The sequence below is a fragment of the Pholis gunnellus genome (assembly GCF_910591455.1).
Source record: "Pholis gunnellus genome assembly, chromosome: 12".
NCBI classification, from domain to species: Eukaryota; Metazoa; Chordata; class Actinopteri; order Perciformes; family Pholidae; genus Pholis; species Pholis gunnellus.
Window position 1 is genome coordinate 10,005,387 of NC_136539.1, and position 24,864 is coordinate 10,030,250.

The window sequence follows — 24,864 nt, forward strand, 5'->3', positions numbered from 1 at the left end:
TTTGAAACATACCTTATGTTTTCAATCTCACCAAGGTCAACTCAACACTCCTGACCTGCAGCATCTATGCTCCTCAAGTAGCTTACTAATATACACCAACAAAATTCACTACATAATACAGTAATATAATACATGCTTAATATGACTATGTATATAATGCAGTTGTTTAATACTACTACAATACAAAATTGCTGGCCTATTGTAAACTCACCTTGTGTTTTCAATCTTACATAGTTCCTCCAACTTCGCTCTCCCATATCCACAAATCAATCAGCTGAGCTGCAACATAATATTGACGGGTAATAATCAAGAGTCACAAAGCCTTAAATAATTCAACCCAATGTGACTTCTTGAAGTCTCAAATATGCACTCTGAATTCACACCAGTAGCAGTGCATCACAAACATATCTCTCTTCCTTTTATTATTGTATTATAATGGCTCTTACTGCAAAGTGCATATGCTCATTCCATTACCTACATCCACAACTCTACAATCACATGCCCCAATGTTAAATTTAGCTGATAAAATATAACATTTAATATTCATATTTAAACCCCCCATCCTGCAAAAAAAATCCCATTCAGAAGCCTTTATCCCTCTGATTACACAGCGTGTGATAAAATGGCCTTATTCAAACTGAATTTACAATTCACAGTCTGTTTATTCCATATTTACCGTTATGTTTTGCTCACTTTATCCAGTATGGTTAATTAGCTTAATCTTCTATCAGTTAACATTATCTAAATCTACTAATTTAGTGGTGGAAAATCCACTTACATGCTGTAATGCACATGCAAATGTTCATTTGATTGTGGCGATAACATAAAATATCTTTCTTTAAACGTCTTACCTGTTAAAAGTCCATCACGAACGTTCCATTCCGCTGCATCTCTATGGCGCTGCTAGTATACGCTGCAAACTTCCGGGAACTATTAACAGCAATTACCATTAAAAAAAAAATCGGGTCCGTTGGAGTGAACGGAAATGAACGGACTCTCTCTTTAAAGGGCTCTGAGCACACCTATTTAAGTACAAAAGCATCTGCCAAATGAATGTAGTGTAAAGTAATGAGTGTTAGGAAGACAAAACCTTCCCATTTGCACTCCTTTGTAAGTCAGCCATGTGTGCCATAGCAACAGTTGATAAGCTGTCAATTAAGAAAGGCGGAAATGTCTAACTACATAGCGAGGGGGGATTGTGTTTTATTAAAGGTCATTCACTGCTCACAGCTGGGTAAAGGATAATCTATACAAACAGCATTTACTGAAGCAGAAATAACCAGAAACCTGTCTAATTTGCAGCACGTTTATTCTACCATATAGGTAACACGACAAGAATAGAAACAAAGGGTCCCTGCAAGAAATACACGCCGACATTACAGTTTAATTAAAAAGGACGCAAGCAGTGAGGCCTTAGAATTTAATAGCGTTGTGTTAAATTTAAAGCCCTGCTGCCTTTGATTCAGGCCATCTTATTCAGTGACTGCGTATATTAAACTGCAATCAGAACAGAAAACCAGCCACACTGTGGTTGAGAGCCAGTGCAGTAAAGGAGCAGGACTGGTTTACTGTGTTTGATGAGGGGCTATTTCAGTTCCAACAGATCAAAGTGTGTCTGGTGAAATCGGCTTATGTCATCTATCATTGTTCGATTGTTTTTAGTTCTGTTCCATTTATTCTTTTTTTTTATGTTATATTACTTATGCTTTGCTTAAATGATTTGTGACGAGTAGATTCTGATCTTGATGGTATTTTGTCAACAGCAAATCATTTTTTTTTACGAGGATGTCATTTATGGTGTTTTTCCTCTCAGATATCCACTTTTAGCCTCGAGCAACGCTAACGGTTTTGAGTATCCGAAAAACCAATGGAATTTCCATCAGCCTCAGCTTTTCTTAAAAGCAGCTATGATTCATGTATTCATAGTAACAACACATCAAATGACAACATCAAAGGAGACACTTTTAGTGATGAACCCATAGGAAATTACCCTGTCACTTAAATCTGCAGCTCCCCTCAACTTTATAATGCTTGATAGCTCATTTCAGCCCATCGTTTAGCTGTCTAGCCCACAATTGTACTGTTGTGGTTCACAACCATTAGTCAAAGAGAAATAAAATATAGTGTGCAGGTTTTATCTCTCTTGCTGCAAAAGCAATTCAATAACAGATATGTGAGATTTATAGCTATACTGTGATAAATACAAGATGTTCATTGCGACTAGCTACACTGAAATATAGCTCCAGAATCTGTGTTATGTTGTTTGGTCTTCGGCACCAAATAAAGTGACAACCTATTATTGAGGAATCCACAGCAATGAGGAATCATTCTTGACGAGTACACTCAATATGACACAGAATGTGTCACTCGACACTATACGGATCAACCATAAGAATAATGGTCCGTCGCTTCAGAGGTAAACAAATGCTCCTGGTCAGTGGTGTCGTGGTCGATGGTGAGGTGATTGTACAACGTAGAGGGGTACAGAGGAGAAAGTGGGTATAACCACCATAACATTTTTTGTTTTACATATGGCTGTGAAGGGGGGGGGAAAGCATTTCAAGCGTCTGAAAATGTAAGTGGAAGAGACCAATATTGACATGCTGGAGAGCTTCTAAAATGAGATTACAGTGGACACATCACCGCCAACTCCTGCACGGATGTGCTGCTTTGAAGCGCATCGCAAAGCCCCGCTGCATGCTGATATACTGAGAGTAAAATGTCATAATTTCTTAGAGCGCGCGCGCGCGTGCGCGCGCGCGTGCGTGCGCGCGTGTGTGTGTGTGTGCGTGTGTGTGTGTTTGCATCTGCTCTCGGAGCAGGCAATGAAATTGAAATATAAGCGTACAGGGGAAAGGAACAGACGTACACTGAATGCATATCGGCTTTATTAATGCATGTGTGTACTCACCTATGAAGCCAGACGAGGGAGGATTGGGCTGGATATTCTCCTGAGTGTTGCCCTGAATCACATCCCAGAGTCGCCACACATAGCTTGGGTGAAGGATGTAGAAGGGCTGGCCGGGATGGAGCTTGCGGTGCTCTACGTACGGCCCAAACAGGTTGTAGTCCGGACTGGCATACCACTGATGAAGAAAGAGACGGACACCTCAGTTTAGACCACGGTTTCAGATGGAAAGATGAAATCAATGCGTTAGTCATGAAGTGACAGGTTTTTCAGTTCCCCTCCGTATCCCATCCAACAAGCAAAAACACTCAGTCAATGGAGTGAAGTAAGAGACGTAATATTTCTAGCAGTTAAACTCTTGGACTGGAAGATATTTGCTTATTCATAACTTTGGTTTTTTTAAATGAGAGAGGAGTAGATGGAATTTTAAGATTTTTATACCAAGTAATTGCATTTTCTTTTGTGGAAAGACCATATCGGTCACAACTTATTACACAAAGCAGAGTAGTTTCATCTGTCTTAAAGCATCTCTAGAGGAAATCTTAAGCTATTAAGGTGTTCTTTATGGCGTCTTGCCGACACCTGCCTCCTCAGTTTGTATAAGCACGTCACCACTGCACTGAATCAAAACAAGGCCCGGCAAGCCCAGGTGAGCTGGAACACTATAGTTCGCAGTTCGGTAGGTTCGCAGTGAAAATGACCGAGCCAAAGCAGATGTCAACAAAAACAAGCTGGCAGGGGCCACTCACATCTCCCACAGTATTGAAAGTATCAGACTGGCTCAGTCTGACAGGCAGCATTCTGCCCTGTGCCGTCTGCGGCTGCGAGGGCCAGGCAGGCACATTTTTGACATCAGAAATTGAACAATAAACGGTAAATAATGAATAGCATTTCATATGTATTGCGTATCTAGTCTTCCGACCAATCAAAGCGCTTTACACTACATGTTGGCATTCACCCATTCAAACACATTCATGCATACGATACTGATGATTCGGGCTACCATGCAAGGTGCCCCCTGTCCATCAGGACGAAACTAAATGACACACATTCTTACATTGATAGCACAGCCTTCTGGAGCTACGCAATGGTCAATCACGAAAAACGTAGTGCCCAAACCTCCAGCGCGCACGCGCGCGCACACGCACACGCACACACACACACACACACACACACACACACACACACACACATTTTTCTCTCATATTTCTGATGCACTTCAGATCTTTCCTCACACCAGACGGACAGAGCATACTTTCATCAGAGCTACAAAAACACATTACAAAACACAAACCATGCTAGTTTCTGAACTACAGTCAACATTTTGTAACATCGTGTTTGGACTGCATCGGACACTTTATTGTAAAAACTAAAATGGAGAGTGTTCCTTTTTGCAAATACAAATGATTTAAAACAAATGATAGAGACACACAAAGGATATTAACTCTGCTTATGGGAATACCCCAGTGTAGTTAAATCAAACAATTGTCTTAATGGGATTACTTTGTATTTCCTGTGTCACTGTTTGCTTTGTACGGTTTCCCCCTAGTCTGTTGTTGAGTAACGTGGTTGCTGGTGCTGCAGCTACACGACAATGTGCTGAACACACGCTTGTACTTTTGCTATTTTTTCAAGAGCAGTGACAAACTGATCAACCCTTTTGTCGTCATCCATCCTTGAAATAGCCGTTTCAGTGATGGGCTTCAAAACAATAGCTTGCTACCAGCATTGTATTGAGCGACACGCCAGGGTATTATTAGTGAACGAGACAGGCTGCACATAACGAAGTCGGCTCCTGCAGGGAACTGAAGGTTAAAGCCTGAAAAGTCATCACTGTTCATTTAGAGGGACAAGTGGGTCTATTATTAGCTTGTGAAAAAAAATGAAATAGCAAAAGCAAATGAATAATAGTAAATGAATAGTAAATGAAGGACATAATTAATATTCCAAGATAATACAAATTGGACAAATAATGGAAATTATTCAGAGAGAAAGCTACATGCAGAATGCTAATCGCTTTTGTGTTTTTTAGGATATCTATCAGAAGACTTCAGCACTCGCAGAAGTCTTGGATGCTATTGATTGTGGCAGCAGAACACACCCTGAATAACAACAAGGTAGGATAGAGGGTTTATTGAAGTGGTTCTAAAAGTCATTGGATTGGTAGTACACCGTTTTTTGTGATATGCACAGCACGGGTGACGGATCAAAGGAGTGGGTGCTCTCCTCCCATTCAGGCTCCAAGATAAACTGGCAAAAATGTTGCTCCTTTGCTGACATTGGAGTATTTCCATTTCAATGTCTACCTTCGGGGATGAAATATCTGTGTATAACATTGATTCAGGAGGACATAGAAAAAAAATCAAGACTAGCTGTGCCAAGTGGAAAATGTTGAATTTATCTCTGTAGGGGGAAATGAAAGCAGTTAGAATGATGGTATCTTCAAAGATGAACTATATTTCCATGAAGCTTCCTTTCTTGTATCAGTGCTTCAGTAGTATTAGGAGGTAGTTATGGATTACCTGTGGAATGGGATGAAACCGAGAGTCTGTATGATTAAGCTGTTTATCATTACAGAAGGGAGAGGAGGACTGGCATTGCCAAATATAGAATTATACAACGCTGCTTTTGAAATGGTTAAACTATGCAAACACTGGTCAGGGAGCGGCTCACATCTGGGCTGGATAGAGGTGAGGGAAGTAGCTTACCTCCCCTTTTAGATGTAAGATACTCTGAATCAAACACCATCACAGTCCTCCCTAGAAGGGGATATCAATCCATCACTGCAGCACTCACCAGAGATTTGAAGCAAAGTCCATAAAATGTTGGGCCTGACTCAATAAAAGCAAAGTCATCTATATGGGGGAATCCTGCGATAAAGATCGGGAAGAAAACAGTATGTTTGCCAGAGGGCATGGCACACCAAAAGTTTAGCCACTATTGCTAAGGGAGTGTTCTACTCCTATCAGATCACAAGATTGATATAATCTAATAGATAATGCGGACTTTTGGGAATACCCCCCCCAACTAGGGAGCTGTGTACAGTTTATGGGTTACAATACAAGAGGACAGGATGAACGTGTATTGCAAAGGTTTTTAAAAACGTCCACACAATGGAAATCATCTGCGTTTGATAAAAATGGCAGCAATATTATACAATATATAAAATATCTTGGGTTAACTCTTGTAGGCTTCCTTGATGCAGCCAGGAATATATTAAAGAACTGGAAGAATACGAGCACACCTTGTTATGAGGACTGAATCAAATGTCCATGCTCCCCATGCTTCTGATCCGCTGTTCATGAGAAGCCATGACCGGCCAACAACCCTGCAAATTCTCCCACTACAGATATCTACAGTCGGTCAATTGTACAGATCATTCCCATGTTTCATAAAACTACCGGTTGAGGCAGGCATAGAACTCCACCTAATTGTGTCTCCTTCAAAAATCTATTTTATCCTCCCGTGTCTATACTGCGTCCACCAATCTGCCCTTTGCTACCTCTAATGAGCGTGTTACACTTGGACATCAAGACTTTAAGCTTCACCACAGGCTTGGTCTGTTAAACATCAGAAGCCGGCTCCAACAAATGTACGACATCCATGTGTTGTTACATGACACCTCCCCAGATATCCTCACGCCGACTGAATCGCGACTCTCCCACTAGATTCATTGATGAATGGATACAATGTTTTTAGATCGAGCAGAGGAACTCCCTAATGCCTCAGCTTCTTCTGAATACAAATTCTCTTTTTGTTTGGTAAGCAGCTTACACAGTTCTGCTTCGGATAAAAGCACGCAAAACCACTTGTGCAGAGAATCTTGACCCATATGTCCTTCAACTAAGTGGCCACTTAATTTGTCCACATTAGGCTAATTTTGGCCAAAGCTAAAAACACACGTTCTAGTTATTATATTTTCTTTCTTTTTTTTTATTCTAGTGAAAATATTCCCTTTACTCCCCTGTCCCTCTGCTCCCTGTTTGTATGCCGCCTTCACCCACTTAGCTCACATTTCAAACCAAACAAGTACGATTCCAGCTCTGTGGAAAAGCGCCTTAGCAGAACCATTACACACAAGTGGTGATGTGTCCGATCCCAACAATGATGGTCCAATTTCTAAACTTCCTTAATTAGCAAAAAAATCCGAGAATCATTAGTCGATTTACAACTATGAAGTGGTTATATGTTTTGTGTGATTAACAGGCTCATTGGATGCACAGAAAACATACCTTGTGTAAGTCGACAGTGTAAGGTGCAGGATCCCAGGCCACCAGAGTCACATTCTTGTAGATTGAGCTTGTGTTGAATCGATGCTTAGGATTGTCCAAAATCTGTAAAAGCAAGAAGTCCTGATTTTACGGGCAGTTGTATTGACGCCGGAAGTCTGGTCAACATTGCCAGGCATTTGAAATATCAAGCTTTAGAGCTGCTGGTACCCAGACTGTGTTACCTCTGGACAGAGCCGGGTTAGCTGTTTAACCCAGTATACAGAATCAGAATCAGCTTTATTGGCCATGGATGCGTACGCATAGGCTACATGGAATTTGACTCCGGTTTCCACTTCGCTCTCGATGGAAGTACACAAATTTACAAGAAACAAGAAAAATAGAGCTGAGGAGAACTGCAGAGTAAGTATGTTTATTTTTAAGCCAAGATTAAAATAATGTGTCATAAAAAACCTGAACCATCCTCAAATATATAAATACATACATACATACATACATACATACATACATACATACATACATACATACATACATACATACATACATACCAATTATAGAGTAAGAATGTGCAAATAAGTATTATTGATTGATAATCATTAATATTCTCAAGTGGTGGCTGAGCTGAAATTAATAGAATCCGTGGAAGCACAAAATGCAAACAAGACATCAATAAATCAACATCCACTGCATATGTCAAGAAATAAGGGAAGTCATAAATCATTAATATTTTCAACATCTGTTTTACACGCGTTTCAGCGAGTGACACAGCCCGCTGAGTTATACATCCATCAATAATTCATTATCGTGCATCATGCAAGGCCAGACTCTCCCTCACCTGTGAGTTGATGATGCGGATGGTGGTCTTGTTGCCCACGTCTCGCTCATATCCCTCCGTAGGTGCCGTGTTGAACCGTAAGACTGCATCATGAGTATCTGAAAGAAAAACCGCAGACCACATCACTTGAAGCTGGTAATGAACTGACCTTGCAGCATACATGTTATTGCGCAAGTACACAGGAAATATGAAAACTAAAGCTGGGTATACACGAGTATGACACCAATGTTTTTTTCCTCCTAATATGCTGAAATTTTTTGTTTTTTTCCCCTCACAAAAACCTCTCTCGGACAGCTCTTTATAATCAGGCAATATATATGGTTTTAGGTTTCACACTCTGGAGTTGCTCAGATAAATGCAAACTGGGACAAACCGAGGCAGAAAAACATACGTAAACATCAATTTCAAATCAAGTGTCACATCAGCAAGAGCTCGTCGAGGTCTTTGTTTGGTCACCGCTGAGTTTGGATTTTGCTGCAGAGTCTTTAATTTTGGAAGCAACTTTTAAGAAATAAAGAATAACTACATAGAAAGGCACGATGATGCGCACTGAAACAAGAACACGGTTGTTTGCATATGAATGACTTCCCACTCGTACCATTTACACACACACACACACACACACACACACACACACACACACACACACACACACACACACACACACACACACACACACACACACACACACACACACACACACAATCTTTTTGTAGTGAAGTCACAATGACGACACGCTCACTGCAAATCATGATGTGACCGTTAACGATCGTCAGGCTTACAGACATAACCAAAGTGCTCTCTAGTGGTTGGCTCCTGAAACTGATGAACCACCATAAATACAAAGAAAACATTACAGTCTCACCACTAATTCTGTCCACATTTTGGTATGTTTTGTACATATAGTGTCCCTCACAGTTCACACGCACCAACATGAAATCCTCAGCTTGATGGATGGTCGTAGTAATAATTAGAAACCTGTAACGTCTGCCTGTCTGTGGATCGAACCATCAGTCCCACGGGTGCTTCTCGTGTGTTGATCTGACACCAGAATGGATGATCCTGCAGCTTTTGATCTGATACTCCTTCATCACTGCAGCCAGTTGACTGTTACACCACCGATTGGCATTCACAACACGACCTATTGCAAACACTCAAAACGGGCACACTAGCTCGACATTGAGTTTGCCCTCCTGCTCCAATACAATACTGTAAACATGTCGGTTTCTTATGATGGATTTTCAAGAATGTTTTCTTAAAGCAGGGATCGTTCTTGGTCCAATCAACTGAGGTTAATTTGACTTGTATAAGGAAACTCACATCATCAATATTTCACCCAATATTCAGACTAAAGAATATTTTGTGAAAAAGAAAAAAAATGCACCAAATTATAGTTTTTCTTTATATTTCATCAATGTATCGTTACATTTATGATTTATTATTTTTTACAACTATGCATCTATGTCATGTAATTATTATTTTTTTAATTACTATTTCTAGTTTGTATTGTTCCAGGGTATTTCGTTTTTCATGTTTTGATGCACTGACTAGTATTGACTGTCTGAAGACAAGTTTTACATGTTTTACATTCATGTTTGCCATCATTTTATCAGTGACGTATTTCTTTAAATGCATGTTGAGAACTTTGAAATGAACTTAAACCAATGAATTGTACTACATAAATAAATGTGCCTTTGCCTGATGTACACACTCATTGGTATTTATTGCATACATATACAGTACATATACTGTGTTATAGTACTGCTACAGAATAAAATAATGGGGTTCAAGCAAGCCTACTCATAAATACTAATAGAAAGGCCTATATACCGTTAGTCTCTTCATGGTGAGAAACCCACCAGGACTGCTTGAGTGACATCAATTATGGAACATGCCTCAGGGCAGCCGTTCCAGCTTGTCGAAATGTGTTCATGAAAAATCATTTCTATGGATATTTTTTTCACATAGCCAGTGATTGTCAATCTAATCATACTATGGCCCCTTAAAATGAAGCGATGCCTTTCTCGTGACCTTTGTTACAGGCGGCAGAGTGGTGAGCAGTCTAATCCAAAAATAATTTGATTTCTTCGCGGAGGAGCCCTCGAGGTTTCTAACTGTCAAGTACTTCCGGAGAAATTCAAAAACCACTCAAATATCAAAAGTAAAAAATACCAATGTTCTGTATTGCACTCAAATGTTACGTGACTCCCAGGTACCACTTATACATATTATGCAACATGAACACGTTTTCCTCACCATTTCCCACTTGTTCATTGGATTAACCTTAACCAGACCAGGATCGATATTCAACCCTCACCTCGTTTCCCCCTATTATCGTCTTTCTATTTCCGTGACTGCAATGTCTCATGGGTGAAACCCACTTCACATTTATTTTCTACAATATTTGTTTTTTTTAAAGAATAGAGGGATTTTAATGGGAGCAGTTGGTCTTAAAAACACTCCAGTTTATTAGGTTTATCCGTACAATCCAATTCATGGTCTCAAGAGGGCACTGCGCCCGTCTTAAAGTATTCATAACAACCAGGTGTTTCTATATTTCTGGTGACTGTGTATACTGCATTACAGACAGAACAACATGTTAAAAGCTGAGAGTTGTTCATATTAATGGATAAATGCAAAACGTGGCTTTCTTCAACTGTAACCAGACAAACGGGTCCGTCCACTGGTCTGGTTCAGGTTTATAGTACGTGTTGTGCTTTCGACATCATCAGGAACTGCCATAAAGTATGTGAAGCTGGCGAGACGTACAGTGATTAAACTACAGTATCACAAGACCATTAATCATACTCCGCCATAGAGAGTTTGATTCATTTAAAGCTTAAGAGTACATTTGTCAGTGTCTGAGTCAACAGAGGAGCAGTAGTGTAATCAAGTTTAATTTCAGTTGGTTCATGTCTGACATGTTATTTTCCTCTTCCCACATGACATTTTACAATGTCGGCTTTCAACTTTATACAACTGCCCCGTGGTAGCTGCAGTTTAGTTACTTCAAAGTTGGCTGTCTTTGTCGGTCTAAAAGTGTGGATGCAAACTTCCATGTTGGCAAATTAAACCAGGGAGAGAATATGTTGGGTGTTCGGAGTATGTTGGAAGAGTTTTACCCATCTCCGTGCTTGGACACACATCTTCACACAATATGGAAACGTTCTTGTTATTGAATGAATGCTTTTGTCGCCGTTTTGCAGCAAAAACTTAAACAAAGAGGGACGGTAGGCTGAGGCTTCAGCAGCTCAGACTGAGGGGATTTACTCATCAATACCAAAAACTATGATCTCAAAAATTACCAGTGAGTTTAGTCAAAACTATTCATCAAAAACTTTTAAACTTCACAAAAATAAATACTTTCACTGAATAATGCTGTACGTGGTCCCGTTATTTTCTCCATCCCTCGTGTTCTGGGGATGCAGTTGATCCTGTACACCACATGATGGCAGTCACATCAAACACAAACCACACTAAACCAAAGCCTCAGTTACAAAGCTCTCACAGGGTGAACTCTGTGCTGCAGCCACTGGGAAAAAAAACAATAATCTAAATGTCAGTCTGCCGGCAAATGGCACAGACAAAGACTATGATTGCCACGTTCATCTTTCGGCTATTTGTCACAATTCACAGATGCAAAAATATGTAGGTTTTGATGCAGTGCAGCCTTTTGGGACGGACAGCAGGGTGAGACGAAGCAGACAGAAGGGGATCAATTCTGTTTGATTTTCTGTTAAAGCTGAGCCTGAGAATTGATGTAACAAAGTCAAGCTTTTCCAACACTGTTCAATAATTAATCAGCTCCAGAACATTGATCTCATTCGTCAAGTCATTTGGTCCCGACAAGCAAAATCTCTTTTCTTAAGAACTGAATACCATGATGACACACTGAACCAATACCCTGAAATAAAGATTTATGCGTTTGCCCTCAGAGAATAAACAGTCATAAATTACATTTCTTTATTTGATGACTTTCCGATAATCTCATAACGACTCTCTGGGGGCGTATTTGAGGCTTCAAATTGAATATTACAAGGTATGCATGTTCAAAATGGAGGAAACAAAGATGCAGGTGTGGTGCAGAAAAGACCACTTCCACTTCCTTTGGTTAGCAGCATGGGCATATGGGTCACATTATTGGATATAAACCAACAACCAACATGGAGGGATGATGATACATCAACAGAGATTAAGAAGCACCTGCAGAGTTTAAGTCCACGGCCTGCTGCCCAAAACTGAAGACTCTCTTTTCTTTGCTTCTAAAAATAAGGAACACCACTCAGTCAAATGTTCTTCTTCCTCCAGCACTAAAAGAGAAACCTGAAACATCAAAGACACCCCCATATCCATCAATAAGCCAAACAATCATTTAGAGGCGTACTTGAATGCATTTTAGAGTCCGTAGATCACAACTATGCAGAAAAGCTGAACTTGTAATCTTCAGATTTGTTTAGTAACGGAAACGTTTTTCGTTCAACGAGTGAAGGCAACAGTGTACAAAGACTGCAGCGCTGACACAGCACCACGAGCTAATCCTACTGCGACCACAGGGTCAAGTGCAGATGCAGGTTTGCATCACTGACACTGCATCGGCTTCTCTTTTTGGGACAGTGCTATCAGGGGCAGCTAGTGTCTATAGAACGCTGTCAGTATACAGACGTATTATGTAAATATATAGGCATAAAGCCCAAAGCTCTTAATATTAAAGCTTTTGCTTGCTTTGAGCAGATGAATTCACAAGAAAATGCAAGGAAGCTATACGTGATGTGAAGGAGCCTGATTGGTTAGCAGAGGGGGGGCTCTGCTTTTTTTGTCGAGTGAGCCATCTGTCACTGAGTTCACACTCTCCCCACTTACCAAATAGCTGCCAAAGCCTCTAAACCGAGAGCACACACACACACACACACACACACACACACACACACACACACACACACACACACACACACACACACACACACACACACACACACACACACACACACACACACACACACACACACACACACACACACACACACACACACACACACTCAAGCACAACGACATATACCCGACTAGGCACACGCTCGAGCCTGTTCATGATCAGCTTGACAAGTTAATCAGTAAATGTCATGCAACAAAATGGAAAGAAAAAATTGTTGCAGGATTATATAGGTCCAGGTTGACCTTTAAAGTTCAGCATCTTATTCATCATGTTTGTATGTATAATGCTGGATTCATCGACGAGCCACAGTTAACATCTTAACGTAGGATCTCAGTAATCTTGTCATACCTGTACTATTCAGGTAGCGCTATTCTACACCGACGCACTGATACACTGACCACTGTCATGGTTCTGCCCATGACAGTGGACCTCAAATATGAATTCTATGAAATATTCTGTGAATTTTGCTGGTGTGATGATATTGGATCTTTATTTTCATGACCACTTGAGCTTTCTTTCATTTCATGAACGGGCCAAAACGACCACACACAAGAAATATCCAAATCTCATGCCATGAAAGTTACCTAAATTCCAGCGTGTACTTGAGGTTGAGCCCTTTGTGTTTAAGGCAATCTGAGCTTTTTATTACATTACAGTCATTTAGAAGACACTTTTATCCAAAGCAACTTACAATTCAGATTCTATCACACTGTAGGCACAGCAACGGGAGCAATTTTTGAGGTTAAGTGTCTTGCTCAAGGACACGTCGCCATGCGACTAGCAGAGCCGGAGCTCGATCCGCCGATCCTCTGATTGAAGGACAGCCCAGCTCTCTATTTAGCCACGGCCGCTAAGTCGCCCCCTTATATATAGTGATATATCAAATGTGGTAAAACTTGCCTGCCTTAAAGGAGATTAACCTTGTAAATCTTGTATATTTCAGTGACTACATGGCGTTTCCTCTCGTGATATCAGTCAATTTTATATGCAAATTTTGTGCAAACTCGAACCAAATTTAGTGTTGTTAGCGGTCCACTGATCTGATTGTATTTTCCATCCCTCTAGTAGAGCGGAAACGTCAGTGGCCTTTCATGTGCATCATGTATGTAGTGATTAATTCGCTATGCCTTTTTCCATTGCACGTTGTGCCATTTGGATTTTATCGATTGACTAACTTTTACATCTCAGCAAGCATCAAAAACTTTCTATTTCTAATTTCTGGCATTTCCACTCATGTGAAATGATAATGCACATAAAAGCAGGTGGATGGAAATTAATTTACATTTGTGACAGGAACACATATTTTAGTAAAGGCTTAACAAATACCAGAATCATCAGTATGCTGCCGTTTGTTCTGTCCAGCACTTTCAGGGTTTAATGTGGGCTGTGATGACATCGCAGCCTCTTGGTAAAGTACTTTTCCAGTGGTCTGACCACAAACACCATAATTAATAATCCTGGTCTTTCAGCTTGTATCTTTTGTAGCAGTGTGTCATACCTTATTCAATCGACATTTTAGCACTGATGTAAAAACAGTTTTCTTTTTTTTTTTACACACCTTGCTTTCACGAATATAATATAAAGTGTCTTTTTCTACAAAACCCTTTTTCCTCATTTAACAAAAGAGGCCCTGTGGCCCCTTGTTGCCTATGTTCACAATCTGTTTTTTCTCTCCACTCACCGATCTCTTTGCCCAGTCCTGAGCGCAGGATGGAACCAGACGAGGTGACCACGGCACAGGTCTTGAAGCCGCTCTGGTCCTGCCCTCTGGGAAGTCGCTCCAGGGGGCGAGACGGCACGAGACGAGCCCAACCGAGTGAGGAAAAGGGCTGCTCGGACCCATCCACTGTCCTGAGCCGGGCATGGGCTTTCATTTGACACAGCAGCTCCTTGGCACTCTGGGCGGCCCTGCGATGCCCTGTGTAGGAAACATGGTGTTTGTTGCCACTGACGTAGTCCTTCATGGCGCGCTGCAGTCGAGGACTCAGCATGTTGGCGGACATACGACCCCGCCACAACCGCTGCACTATAGATATGGACTTGGAGAAGTAATATTCCTCCAGATCAGAGGAGTCACCACCGACCCTCCTGCCCGTTATAGCCCTCATTCTGTTTCCTAGTTCTTCTTCATCGTCCCTCTCATTTTCTTCTTCCTCCCCACCTTGGTAGCGTGTGGCGCTGATGTGGTTCTGGTATTGGGAAGTTCTCTCACGACTCTGGACTGATGGGTCTGAGTGAGAACCCACATTTTCCGTACCAAAGGAGGACCAGGCAGCCAGGCTCTGTGGGTCTAGGTAGTCCTGGTGGCTGGTCTCCTGGCTACCGTAAACGGCGTAGGGAGCACTGTTGGGGCTGTGGCTCGCATCCAGGCTGAGCTCTGGAGTCGTGGGGCTGACAGAGGGCTCCGGCTCTGGCTCATCTCTGGGGTAGGTTGTAGTTAGTGTGGAAGCCAGTTCAGGCCGTGAGCCCAGGTTGGCATGCTGTTGGTGGGAGGCCTGTATAGAGGTGAGGCGCCGGGTGTCTGGGTGCTGGGAGAGTAAAGAGCCTACAGACGCCAGCGGCTCATTCACACGAGCGTCCAGGAAGTAAGAGAGGAGGGCGAGGAAGAGGAGAACCCAGGCCAGCATTCCCACCAGCACTAGCCTCCGCCACTGCCTCATACTGGACTTCATTACTGCTCACTCACATACACGCCTGTTCAGCCGGCCCACCAACAACAAAGCCCCACGGCCAAGACTTACAGCTGGAGGGCCTGTAAAAGAAGAAGAAAGATCAGAATGAAACTGCTCAGGGTAGAATATGGACTAGTAGAGTAGAAGTTTGAGACACTCACGTCAACTGATGCTTCTATTTCTTCATTAACCATGTGTCCTCCAGGATTTGACAGGACCCTAAGGAGAGGAGAGGTCAAAGTTATTAGTCAAGAGTGAACATGAAGAAAAAAAAATAAAAATCCTGCTGGCCAGAACTTGGCTGCTTTCCACTCTCAACACAAAAATGAGATTATTTAGGACCATCTATTAACTGGAATCAAGTTACAGCTTTCTTAATTAAATTAAATAAACTCTGCTGACATCAAACTTCACAGCCAAAGAGATGAGGCAAAGAACAGAGGGAGCCTCTATTGCTGGGACCAAACAAGGCTCTGATTAACATCCTTAAACGTCAGAGCAAACAGGACACAGACCATGAGTGGAAGGGAGGGGTCGTCACACTCGCTCGTATAAGATCACTGTTAAAACAATCACTTAATTACTCATGTATAACTAATTGCTCTGTGATGTTTGCTCTGTGATGTTTGCTCTGTGACGTTTGCTCTGTGATGTTACACCAGCGCAAAAACGTTCTGAGGCTTAACAAGCTTTATGTGATGTTTCATAAAAAAAACAAAATTATAAAAAAAAAATGTAGTGCTGGGCAAGTTAACGCGTTATTATCGCGTTAACGCATTAATTAATTAATGCCGACAATTATTTTATGGCACGTTAACGCAGTTTTATTTGCATTATTAAGCGGACATTTTTAACACAAGTACCGCTGGCAGCGAGCGGTGAACAGCTGTGTTTGTGTGGCTTCTCTTCTGTCTCTTCCCGTTTCCTTCACCTACATTCCCCTGGGTCCTAAGTCCCTCCCTGTACCAACGTACATTTATAACAAATACCACACATATTACACGGTACTCAGCATTGCATATGTGTCTGACCAAAATACCAAAAAATAAATGATTCATTAAAATTATTTTTTTAGAGTTTTTTAATTTTTTTTGTTTGGAATATGTATAATAAGCATATCATTTAGTTATCACTACTGAGAATTTAACAAAACACAAAAAACATGACGTAGATAGGTTTGCAGTTTTCAAGGTGTATATTTCATATTGCATCTCTTTCACACATTTTAAGATTGTGAACACCGGCTGAATATCTATTATCAGAATCATTATAATTGTATTTTAACTGCTACTGTGTAAAGGGAATACTGCTGTTAAAAAGAACCTTATTTGTTTAAAGTGTTTGCAAACCAAATGTTATTGCACTTTTGTTCATATAGCAGTACTTTTGTACAAAAAAATGTTAATCGTTGCCCAGCACTAAAAATATTATGTTATGAATCTGAAAAAAACAACGTTTTTTTTTTTTTCTTACTTTAGGGATAAACAAACCCACAATTGATCAAGGAATTGCCGTTTTAAAACAGATATGAATGGTCCAATTAAAAAAAGATATACATCTAGAGGGAGGGGATTCCCATTATCTATCATCATTAGAACAACCACTGTTCCGGTGCTCCACTGAAATGCACTTTGGTTTTTGACATTTTACTTCAAAATATCCAACATGATACCGTTGCTTATTTAAATTGCTGTACAAAAACCCCCACAAATCATTAAAAAAAGAATCATTATCAGACTGACTTACTCCAATACTCTGGTGTGCAACACGTTAGGTTCACTGATGGCTTACAAAGTGAAATACACAGCAATGAAGGTAAATAAATGAAGCATTACATTTCCTCACATCAGAGGAACTACAATCCTCTCAACCACACGTAATGATGAGTTTTTGTCTCTTAATGTGGGAGCGTTTCTCTCTCTCGAGAGCGAGTGGCAGGAGGGGAAAAAAAAGCTGTTAAGCCTCCTCTAGTCCTAATTACTGTACAGCTTCCTGTCTCTGTAGCTGCCGGGTCCTGCAGAGCGCTGCACAAGCGACCTGCGGTCCCCCCTCCCTCCTCCACCCACCCAGACATCCAGGCCTCCCGCCCCGCAGACACAGAGGAGGCCAAAGCTCATCCACTGACCCTGGTCAAGCAGGGCGAAAACACCAGGGAGCAACTGGGCCAGAGGGTGAAGAGACAGTATGGGAGAAAGAAAATAACGCTGATGCAATTACTCCGACAAAACACACACACACACATCTGCACAAACACACACACACACAATCTAAATACTTTCTGAAACCTTGCAGCATGTTCTGCCTGAGGCTTTAAAGCCATTGACAGGTGGGCTAGGAGTCAGACAGTAATCCCCTGTGTAGCAGTTTCAACATGTCTACCTGGCTGGGGTCAAATGTTACACAGTGGAAAATATGCCATTTAACAACTGGAAATGACAACAGCAACAAACAAAAACAAAAAGAGAAGAGAACAAGCAGGAAATCGCACAGCTGCCAAATGACAATGTTGTCAACAAAGAGCACAAGCCTACTGTGGAAATGTGCATTTGTGTTCCTTTAGGCATGCCGTGCATGCATGTGGGTGCGCAGCTAGTTTGCCTCACCTGGCAGCAATCAGGATGGGTGCTTCAGAAACTGCGGTGAAACAACATAAATGGGTGGCACAGATGGAGAGGCGGGGGTGGAGGACAGAGCCAGTCTTGTGAGGGCTACACAAAGAAACAGTACAAAACGGGAAACATGGAAATGAGCCACTGGCAGCAAAGGACGACTAAATTACTTTTAGTTAGCAGGAGACGGCGATGAACAAAGGAGCCTGATGGAATATACAGCACAGATCTCGGGGAGAGCAAAACCAAGATCCAATGTGGAAATATGTTGGAGGAACAGAGGGGAAGCCTGTGCGTTTGGGGATGAGGAGATCGGTCAAGTGTTTGCGGGTCATTTGCCCTCAGGAGGATAATTATGTGGCGGCATGAGAGGAAGAAAGAGAAAAAATGAGCGGATGAATGTTGAACAGAGGAAGCATGTTCTGTAGGGTCGAATCATCCCATCACAACTATATCTTCAACTCTCCAAAACACAAAGACAATCAGTACACGACAATATATCACAGAGAAAAGAAGTGAATCCTCACATTTGAAAAGCCGTAACTAGACCATGTTTAGCTTTTCAGGTTCACTTATTGCTTCAACAATGACAGAAGCAATAAATCGTCTGCTAAATTGTTAAAATAGTCAATTAAAAACTTTTGTACGGATTATGTGATTGTCAGAAAAATTGTTCAAAATGACCAATATATAAATATTCAGTTTTATCACATCTCCAAAAGCATGAGAAAATTGACACCGCTCTCATGAAGCTAGAGCTGGTTAGCTTAGCTTAGCATGAAGACTGAAAACAGAGGGGAACAGCTAGCCTGGTGTAAAAAAAAAAAGAAGAAAAAGCTCACTAATTAACACATATCTCAAATCAGTAAGTGTGAAACTAACATGTTGTGGTTTTACAGCAGGTTATGCGCCGGAAGACTTCTTGGCTGGGAGTCTCCGTTGGTTGCCTGGCAACCCAACAGTGATGAAAAGACGATGGGGAGTAACTGCTCCATTTTAAATTCAATACATTCCCCAAAAAAATAACTATACCAGTGACCTGCTCCGTTTACGCCTCATTAGCCAATAAGTAAAACAAAGTGGCTGCTATTCCAGGTCTAAAACAAGCTGCCTCCACCCACTTCACCGTCACAGTGGAGGACTGCGTCTATACAGGGTTTGTACAGCCGTTTAAAAAGGAAGTTCTCTGGAGCGACTTTACACGTGCTGGACGTCTGCCTCAAAATTAAATTGTGTCCTGCAGGGCTTTGTCACCTTGCATGACAAACTTAACTGTGACATCTTCTCAACTGTCGGATAAAAACAGGGCATCAATGGTGACACACAGGCTGAATCCAAATGTCCGAAACTGCAGACTTGTGGACTTGAGACTACGAGTGCCTTGGGCGGCACAGATCCACAATTCATCAGGTTTTGCAAAGGGCCTCAGGCAGGTTTCCACACAGTCCGAATGTCCTTCACCAGACTTTGCTTCGGAGATTACCCATAGTTCATAGCAATATGGATGTGATGTGAGAAAATGATAATGTAGCATTTCTTTTTACAGTACATTCATTGATGGAGTGAAGTTTGACATTGCACATACACAACATTCATAAGATAATTAACTTGCATTTTTACTTTTAGACAGACAATTTGGGTTTTACGGCCGTCGGTTCAGAGCTTGATGTGAATATAATATTGGCAAAGCCTACATGAGAGAAAATTATTTTTCTGTTATACGGGTCCAAAACCCCATAAACAATCAGTTAATAAAAGACTTTAAAATGAGGGAGAGGGTCAGAAAAATGTCAACTAATCACCATTGAAATGATTGAGGTCCTGCTCAGACTAAACGTGACGACAGAGAACATGTCCCAGGATGTACAACTGAAGTATGCGAGGGTTTAGTCCCTCAAAGACTTAACTTTGTCTGTGAGTGTGTTGTAATTTGGCTGCGGTGCTTTCTTTACTAACTGACACTACAGTATGATTTCTCGCAACACTATGTGCGACTGACAATCTGTAGTAAAGATTACTTTTTTGTCTCCGAAAAAGATACTGAGCATCATGGTGAAAGTTGAAATGATCAGCCAAGATAGAGAAGAAAAAAATAGTTTGTTTAGATGTTCCTGTTTAACTGTAATTGGATATAATTTTGACCTGTAATGTATGGACTTCTCTTATTTTCTCTAAATCTCCATTTATTCTACCCTCACGGTTATAAACATAGTGGACAAAATATTTGAAACACCTCTCAGTATAATGCAATACAATAGCACCACAAACTACATCCTCCAAAAGGACAAAGTCAAACAAACACCTCTCAAAAACGACAGGAACGTTCATGATAAACTCTATTCAATATTATCAGGAAGCATCTGAGAGCACAAAGCTAGACGTGTTAGTTTCACTTCATGGTATTATTTGATCGTGTTATACTTTGCAGATTTGTAGACGACTACAAGAATAGCAATCACATGATGAAATAAATGTTTCATCATGTGACTCTCCACCAGTATGATGGCAGTGCTTTCAAGACTGAATCCTAAACAAAAACATGGCTGGTCCTTCTTGCTTGTTCACTTTAAAAAGGTAAATTGTCATATATGATGTAGATACTCTTCAGTCAGTTACTACATCATCAAACTGAGCATTGACAAGCGCCACACCTGCAACACGTCAGGCAGTATAATTAACTTTCTGAGCTACAACAACTGACAAAAAACAGATAAAGATATTGATCTGCAACAATTTTGATAACCAAGTCATCACGTCAGTCCTACTTGCTAAATGCTTCAGTATGTTCACAGCTAGTTGCTATTGTGTCTGTGGTTTTGGTGCTGAGCAGGAAGTTCAACAAAGTTCAACAAAGCAATGTAAACAGCAGCCTGCTAGAAACTAAGGCTGATGAGAGTGAATCAACTAAAACGAATAAATCAGATTTCTTTGGTTCGGTGTATCTGACGTTAGGTTTGTGGCCGTTTTAAGAGTGGTCATTATTAGACTTCCTGTTTGAAGGCGGAATCTTTGTTTTTCACATTATCCATTTAAGGAGTTCTTGTTTTAAACGTTTAACCTGTAATTTCATCTATAGAGTTCAGGCAGTTATATAATATTACATGCCTCCATGTCTGTCTCGTCAGTCTGCATTAAACAACAGCAGGCTGATCAATTTCTTTCGATATTTATTGCTTTAAATTAGTGTTGATTTCATCGACGAAAAATATTTGTTGACAACCTTTTTATGGCAAAAATGAGACTAAAATTAAATAAAGAGAAACCATTGAAAACTAAAAACAGTATTAAAAAAATGACGTACTGTGAAAGACTGTCAAATGGACAAATGAACTTATTCAACAACCTGCAGGCATCTGTTGAATCTGTAGATCAGTGAAACATTATTGTCCGTCGCCCAAAAATATCTCTTGTACAGGAATTGGTTTAGCTGACTGAACAGTAGAATTACATTAATAAGAATCATATTGCGTTCCATCTATGGATTAAATTAATTTTCAATCCACCAATGTTGACCGTCTAAAAGTTCCGACATGTTTGCTAAAGAAATATCAATGCGTCATCTGACGTTTCAGCCTCTCCTCTCGAGCTAAACTCAGACAATGAACTGTATTTTAGTGAACAAGTGAGTGAATCCAGCTTCTGAAGGATTTGCTCTGCAGTGAAGAGAAGAGGTGTGATAGTGCGAGGTGAGCAGGAACGACGCAGAGAGCACTTCTCATCAAACAGTCCAGAGCTTTGAAATCCTGACTAGATTTACTGAGAAGAGGCAGTAAACAGTGCCAACAACAATGACCAGTGCAACTATGGTAACAGTCCACAACAAAGATGGCAACAGCTGAAATCCCTCAAAATGCTTGGTTGACGTAAAGAAAATGTAAACTGTGTGACAAAAATGTTGACTTAAATGTAATTTAACAAAAATCAAATAACTCTAATCTGACTTAAACTAAATCAAAATGCCAAAATGAACACCGCTTGAAACTAAAAGTACTTGATGAATATGATACAACAACTCTGCATCTTTTGCGGGCAGCCAAATACAGCAAAAAGCACAATAGAACCAGAAGAGTAGAGACTATATTTATAGATATATTTGTTGTTTTATGTAACCACATTCCTACAGCATGCCCTGCTGCCGCCTGCTGTAATATTCTCAATGTGTCTACAGTCCAGGCATCGCCAGAGGTGACTGAACTGAACTCCACCACTTGACTGCCAGTGAGGTACTCGCACAGCCCTTGAGGGAATACAGCATCTCACTGAAAATAATTCAGTCCACCACCTACTACGTATACACGCGGCTGAGGAACCATGGTGGAGATGTTATGAATGCTTTAATCATAGCCAAGCAGCAGCAGCAGCAGCAGTTTCTGTAGGTTGTGACCGTGGCACAAGCCACATTAAGTATACAATACAAAAGGAAATGCGAGGTTGGTTCACAGGAACATGTTCTTAATGCTTCCCTGTGATTAAGCACAGAATACAAGTTCATTCACAATGAGTGGATTGGGTCTGATTAGTCTAATAAAAAATAATCAGTGGCATTTAACACGTCATGAGACTAGAGGAAACAATACAACAGTTTTACAAAAGAAGGCAGGGGATGACTTGAGGTATTCAGCTCTACAAAAGAACACGCTGTTCTCTATTGTGCACGCCGCACGGCAACAGAACACAAGTGTGCACGTTCTCTCAGATAAAACACTGACCAAAGGACTTGTTCCTCATAAAATATTAAACACAAGAGTGGAGTTGTTCACCATGAAAAAAAAAAAAAAAAAAAAAAGACGTTTTACTTTAATGTTCACCTTGCAGCAGTTCAAGCAGCTACAGACTAATACATCACTGTAGGGGTTAAATTAAGGCAACCGAACGAGGTCCAACAACCATTTGTGGTCAGACAGACAAACAGAAACATGAACTGTGTGATCAGGAGATATTTTGAATTTCTGAATTAATTTAGCCTGAAATTCCAGGAAAAGTCTCCCTGGATTATGTGAACAGACAGTCAAGAGAAAAATGCAAATAGAGTATGAAGCACATATTTTCCAGTAATGTATTACATTAGGGAGACGCATTTAGAAACAGAATGTAGTATAAAATAGAGGTAGATGCTCGGTGTATCTTCACTACTGGGGCCCAGAGTTGTTGATGAATTTGAAGGTTTTTTTGGTTACCACAACTAAAAATCGTACTGTAGAACCCAAGGCCACGTTCATACCGGCAGTGTGTTGCATCCCTCTCACTTTATTTTATTTTTAACCACTCCGTCTGAGCAGCAGGGGTGCCAACACTTGGGGCTCTGGCAAAGTTCAACCTGGCTCAACTGCTGCTGCAACACAACGGGATGCCATCCGCCATACGCTGGTCAATCCAATCAATGCAAACACAAGCTCCTGATGACTCTGTAACGTAAATGTCGTATTTCTACAGTTTACCTCAGAGTCACGCAACACATGCACACAACAACGAAGTAGTTAACTTCCCAAACAGTGCGTTTCAAAGCATTGCTTTTACATTTCACACTTCTGACATTTGACAGATTCTACTTTGAATAAGTAAATCCCAGGTTTAACTTTGCGGAGTTTGAATACATGTTCAATCAGGGAGGCTGTATAGCTTGTTTGCAGAGAAAGAAATCATGATTTAATCCCTCGGCACGAGGGCAAGGTGTTAACTTGTGAAGCAGTTATTAAGTGTTTAATCTCACCATTTCAATATGTATGAGGTCGAGACCACACCGATGTAAATTAACCATCTGATCAACACCCAGTTCTTACACACTTGAGTTTGACTTGGAGCGAGGCATAGTTCTATAAGCCCTGCATCAGATCAAATAAATTGCTGCCTGCAATCTAATCCTAGAAATCATTTTTCACAAATGGAATTCCAGTTACAAAACGGTCATTAACGCAGAGGCACTTATACAGGTATCGATCTTGTACCATTTCTAGGGGCTGCCGTAATATGAACCGTCCAAACTCGGCCAATACGAGGCATAATATTTCATTGTATCGCGCACACCGCTGTGCTTTCTCAAGTCATGTGGAGATGAAAAGGAGTACGGTTGCAGATCAGGCAAAAAAAAGATAAAAACACTGCAGACACCTGAAAAGACTGACAGCAGAAGACTTGAACTAAAATTAGAACATTTAGCGACAAAGAAGAGTCTCTCTCTCTCTCTCTCCTGCTTTAGCCTCAGGAGGCAAGGAGGTTATTACCGAGTAGGACATCAGACTTAGCCCTGTGTAATTATACTGCCAGCGTCCGAGCTCTCCGAAGGGTCCGCTGCACTTCATCACATCTTGAAACCCCAAAGTGCAGCTGTTAATAATAGCCTGCAGACTGAATGGCTACATAAGCCTATATAAATGAGTACCTGGAAACAGGACGACGCCGAAGCTAAGGCGCTGTCTTGCTTTGTAAAACAATCAGGTAGAACCGTTTCATCCAACTTTCTGTGTTTCACTTGTGTGTGTGTGTGTGTGTGTGTGTGTGTGTGTGTGTGTGTGTGTGTGTGTGTGTGTGTGTGTGTGTGTGTGTGTGTGTGTGTGTGTGTGTGTGTGTGTGTGTGTGTGTGTGTGTGTGTGTGTGTGCCATCGATGCTAATTCTGTAGCATAGTTTCCAGGCCCAAAGCAGAGGGAGAACAAGACAGGGCTGATGATATCTACAGTGTCTTT

General features: G+C 41.0%; 1 protein-coding gene across 1 annotated transcript in view; it reads right to left on the reverse strand.

The window, feature by feature from the left end:
• Nucleotides 1–24,864, reverse strand: part of st6gal2a (ST6 beta-galactosamide alpha-2,6-sialyltranferase 2a) — a gene marked incomplete at its 3' end in the record, with an annotated part of 37,898 nt that overhangs the window by 5,794 nt on the left and 7,240 nt on the right. Inside the window, exons 2-6 of the mRNA XM_079170175.1 lie at nucleotides 15,736–15,793; nucleotides 14,584–15,654; nucleotides 7,973–8,070; nucleotides 7,141–7,242; nucleotides 2,912–3,086 (exon numbers count right to left, since the gene is read on the reverse strand). Coding sequence (XP_079026301.1) covers nucleotides 2,912–3,086; nucleotides 7,141–7,242; nucleotides 7,973–8,070; nucleotides 14,584–15,574 — 1,366 coding nt within the window. The 5' untranslated portion in view covers nucleotides 15,575–15,654; nucleotides 15,736–15,793. The remainder of the gene's footprint in view (nucleotides 1–2,911; nucleotides 3,087–7,140; nucleotides 7,243–7,972; nucleotides 8,071–14,583; nucleotides 15,655–15,735; nucleotides 15,794–24,864) is intronic.